The sequence below is a fragment of the Propithecus coquereli genome, unplaced genomic scaffold (assembly GCF_000956105.1).
Source record: "Propithecus coquereli isolate 6110/MARCELLA unplaced genomic scaffold, Pcoq_1.0 Scaffold120, whole genome shotgun sequence".
Taxonomy (NCBI): Eukaryota; Metazoa; Chordata; class Mammalia; order Primates; family Indriidae; genus Propithecus; species Propithecus coquereli.
The window spans coordinates 464742-469662 of NW_012136081.1; the positions used below are offsets into that span (position 1 = coordinate 464742).

Sequence of the window (4921 nt, forward strand, 5' to 3'; positions counted from 1 at the left end):
AAAAAAAAAAAAAAAAAGTGCTTCAGTACATGGTTTATATGACTATGAATGTGACAGGAAAATGCGAGTTAGGCCTGGCACAAGTGCTAACTATAGGGCACTTTTCAGATGGTACATTTATTTCTCTTGCACAGGATGGCTTTGGTTGTATTTGTTTCACTCTTTCTGGCTTTTATCTACCCCCTCCCCCTTGCATTCCTCAGCCTTTACTAAGACAACCCTGGCAATTTTCTTCTTTAGCAGCCAGTGTCTCTCCTGTAAGAGTCATAATAAAAGTAATATTATTTCAATATCAGTTCTTCAAATATCAGCTGCCAAGTGAGCCCCATTAGTTGGGGTCAGCCTCTTTCCGCTTTCATTTCAGCTGTGCTTTGACTTCCAAATGTTCAATTCCTTAACCTCAGCCATCATCCATTTTTCAAATGGCTAAAATCCTTAAGACTTCTAGCTGATGGGTATTTTGAAGCAGAGTTTGAATACTTTGTTTCTGGGCTTGAGAATAGAGCCACAGGCTTTGGCAGGGTTGCACAGGCTGTTGGACAGAGAGACTCTCCTGAAGAGTTTCTAGCCATCCTCCCATCTGTCTCTCTCCTATCTTCCCTGTCTGCCTTTGGAAATCTTTTTTACATGTTGAGGGAAAAACAACTTCCTTGTCTTTTGGCTAAGATCAATTAAGCCTCATGTGTTGGGAAACATGTGACATGGATTTTTGCAATGGGGGTTAGGAAGGAACTTGCTTTATATACTTGGTCCTCTACATTTCAGGGCCCCACCCCCATCTGCCTGCCTGCATGTGAGTGTAAAGTACTCAAGTCTCGTGGCCTCACATGGTTATTGGCCTCTGGACTGCTGAACTGCTTTTTTTTCTTTGCTTTGTCCCAGTCTTCTCTTGAAGGCTGAATTCTTCTTGAAAAAGTATATATTTTACATTCCTATGGTAAATATTAACTTTTACATTTATCGACACACATTGTAGGATCTGAGGCTCTCTAGGTACCTCTAGCCTCTTTTTCTATAGTCCTTTGTTTTCCTGTCCTCCATCCCCTTAGATTTATCACTTTATATTTTGGTTGAACATTTATAAGTCTTGGTTTGTTTTCCTGCATAAACAGCTCTTTATCTTGATATAATACAGTGTTGTTTAGATTCCTTTTCATTTTTATCTGTTTATCTTCACATGCTACTTTTGTTGAATTATTTATAATATAGAGGGGAAATTTTAGGGCTTGATTGATATAGTTCATTCACTCATTTACCAAACAGTTATGAAGTGCCTACTATTTGCTTATCTCTGAACAGGCATGTTCATCAACAAATAGCACAAGGCCTCTGCCACTTGTTTTCAAGGGCAAGCAGACGTCCAGACAAGGAAATGTAATAAACAAATGTGACATGAGTTATAGCAGAGGCAATTGAATGGTGAAGGTAAAGTAATTTTGTCCAGGGAGTTGAGAAAAGCTGTCACTTGAGCTAGGTCTTGAATGAATAGGAGCTCATGAGGTTGAGTGGCAGAACAGGAAGGGCCAAACAGCAGAGGAATGGCATGTGCAAGACACAGAGGCCCGAAAAAGCCTGGTGTGTTGTGAGACTAGCAGGTGTTTGAAGGCTGATATGGCTGGAGGCTAGTGCCTGTGGAAGAGGTGGTGTCTGATAAGATTGGGGAGGTAGGCTGTTTGCTTCTTTATGCATACAGAAAGAATTGGCTTCAGCTTTCTGGAGCCATGGGCGGCTGTGAGTGAGACACTGTTTCTAGAGGGTATTATCATCTCAAGGAGAGCTTCTGATCCCACAGTTCTCAACCTTGAGCTTTCATGGTATGGACAAAGTCCATTAAGAACCCCTGGTTGGCACTTCTTATCTGGCATATCCAGGGCACCTTGGACCTCTTACCATCTTTGAGCACTGGTATGAACCTCAACCTCCAGCCACTTGCCTGCCTCCCCCTAGGAGCTGGTTCCAGCTTTCCCAGGGGGGGACAAGGATGGATGCTTTGGGATACAGAAGGGGAATAGCAGAGGATGAGCCTTTTCACCCCCTTTTCTTTCTGCTATTACTTCAGATCTTGGCTTCTGCTTTCTTCCAAATACACAGCAATACTGGCTCCCAGCCTAGGTGGGAGAGGGAGAAAGAACTGATTTCCTTCAGCTCCTCTCTGAAAATAGCCTAGCTGGCACTGCTCAGGAACAAGCAGTTCCTGAGAGTGTTGGCACCTCATAGTGTTGATGTCTGGCAGTCCTTGCTGTGAACCTTGTCTCTGCCCTGCTAACCCTCTATCCAAGGATCTCTGTGGGGGGGAATTCGGGAGGTCTTCAAAGCCTCTGCAATGCCAACTGCCTCCAAGGCTTCACATGGTGAAGTGACAGGGAGGTTGGGGAACCCGGGATAATCTGTGGGAGGCCCTGCAAGGTGGGGAAGAGTCTGGCCATGGCACCTTCTGGTCTGTTCTAGAAAAGGTGGGGTCCTCTGAGGCCCAGCTCTGGAATGTTCACTACAGCCCCATCAGTCTCTCCCGGATGTCTGATTCATAGCTGCCGGACATCCCGGAGCTAGCGACTGGGTGGGGGTAGGGTAGAAGGGGGGTGTCAACCTCAACTTTCCTGTCCAAACATATTCGTTTTAAAGCCATCATGAAAAAGACTGGATTCGTTAATTAGGTAAAGTTAATGAAGCAAAGTATTGTAGCGAGTGCTCAATAGTTGCTGCATGAGGAATTACTTGAAATAAAGTCAATATGAGTCTTGAAAAACGAGGGATGCAGAGGGGGTCTGGCGCCAAGCCCCAGAGGCTCGAGAGGGCAAAGTTTGGTGCGGGGGAAGGCAGAAGTTGGGTCTGGTTTGCTCTGAGAGTGTAAGTGGCCGTGTGAAGTTGGGAAGACCGGGCCGTGGGCCAGGGGAAAATGGAAGATGGTGTCGGGGTAGTCACTAGACTGCTGAGTGGGCGAACAGGGGCCTCGGGATCCGGGGCGGCACAAATCACACACTTTGTTCACCTAAAGGTGGCTTCCTGCTAAGCCCTCCCAGCGTCAGGCTGGAAAGAACCTTAGGGGTAGACAGGTTCGAGATGAGACACTGGACTTCGCCCCGGGCGGAAGCGAGTTCCCATTACTCCCCTGCGCCGCCCATTGCGGCTGCGGCCAAGAGCAATCCCCGACGTTCCACTTTAAGGGGCGGGCCAGGCCCGGGCGGGGCTCAACCACTTCCCAGGGGCCGCGCCGCCGCCGGGCAGAAGCGGTAGCGGAAGCGGCGCGGAATCACCGGGGCCTGTAGGCTTGGAAAGGCATCGAGCCGCCACCTGATCGCAGGCTGCGTTGTGTCATCGGTTCCGCAGGCGCTATGAGCCAGGACACCGAGGTGGATATGAAGGAGGTGGAGCTGAATGAGCTAGAACCGGAGAAGCAGCCGATGAACGCGGCGTCGGAGGCGGCCATGGCCATGGCGGTGGCGGGCGCCGAGAAAAACGGTCTGGTGAAGATCAAGGTGGCCGAAGACGAGGCGGAGACGGCGGCCGCGGCCAAGTTCACTGGCCTGTCCAAGGAGGAGCTGCTGAAGGTGGCGGGCAGCCCCGCCTGGGTGCGCACCCGCTGGGCGCTGCTGGTGCTCTTCTGGCTCGGCTGGCTCGGCATGCTGGCGGGCGCCGTGGTCATCATCGTGCGGGCGCCGCGCTGTCGCGAGCTGCCCGTCCAGCGGTGGTGGCACACGGGCGCCCTCTACCGCATTGGCGACCTTCAGGCCTTCCAGGGCCGCGACTCGGGCAACCTAGCCGGTGAGTGCAGCGCGCCCCCGGGGGCTTTAATCTGGTCACCTGCGCCGACCCCCTCCCCCGTCCTCGGGTGGACTTTGGCGGTTCTTCACCCCGTCCAAGTCCTTCCCTCCTTTCTTTGAAGAAAACCGACCCCGCCCCCACTCTTTCACGAGGGTGGCTGACTCAGCACCCTCGCTTTCCCAGCAGCGCCGGGAGCCAGTCACAACTGGTTTCTGAAGTAATGTACCAGGCCCCTTACATCAGCTGCTCGGAATCTCCTGATCTAGCTTTATCCGCAGCCACCCAGCCCCCACCCTTGGGCTCGGGGAGAGGATAGAGTGGGGGAGATCATGGGCCTCACTTGTTAACCCAGCCCCCCCATTTCAGGTCTGAAGGGGCATCTTGACTACCTGAGCACTCTGAAGGTGAGGGGCTTTGTGCTGGGCCCAATTCACAAGAACCAGAAGGATGATGTCGCTGAGACCGACTTGCTACAGATCGACCCCAGTCTTGGCTCCAAGGAAGATTTTGGCAGTCTCCTGCAATCGGCCAAGAAAAAGAGTAGGTGTCCTGGGCTTCCCAAGGAAGCAGCTACTAAGGGCTTGGCCTTCTGGCCAGAGGAAGAGCAAGATAGGACATTTGTCTGGTTTACTCCTAACTGGCTCAGTTTTCCTAGGGCAGGTACAAGGGAAGTTTGTTAGGCTTTTTCCTACAATGAGTTGGTGTGTGGTTCAGGGGCTTTCTACTTGCTGTGTAATCTTGGCAGGTCATTTAACTTATGGGCTTTAGTGTCCATATTTGCAAAATGTAGGCTTTTACTAAATCAGTGGTTTTTTTTTTTTTTTTTTTTTGCATGAATGTATTTCCATAGCATATTATCCTTTCCTTCTTAAAGAAGTTATCTGTTTACTGGTACCTTAATATTAGGTCTCTTATAGTTCATGTTGCTATATAGTATAATGGCAACTTTAAGAAATCTAATTGTTTGCTACTTATATATAGGAAAGGAATTGTTTTTGTGTATTGCTTTGTGTCTAGTATTTTACTGAACTCTTTTATTCTAATAATTTGTAGATTCACTTTGATTTTCTATATAGATTTTTATTTTCTAGAAGTAGGGAAAAACATTTACGTCTTCTTTTCAAAATCAGATGTTAGTTGCCTATAAAAGTGTTTTGTA

At 49.0% G+C, this 4921-nt stretch overlaps 1 protein-coding gene across 1 annotated transcript in view; it reads left to right on the plus strand.

Moving 5' to 3' along the window:
- Window positions 1–3180: 3180 nt before the first annotated feature.
- SLC3A2 (solute carrier family 3 (amino acid transporter heavy chain), member 2) overlaps window positions 3181–4921 on the plus strand; it is a 6358-nt gene continuing 4617 nt past the window's right edge. The window contains exons 1-2 of the mRNA XM_012664708.1: window positions 3181–3762; window positions 4129–4433. Coding sequence (XP_012520162.1) covers window positions 3333–3762; window positions 4129–4433 — 735 coding nt within the window. The 5' untranslated portion in view covers window positions 3181–3332. The remainder of the gene's footprint in view (window positions 3763–4128; window positions 4434–4921) is intronic.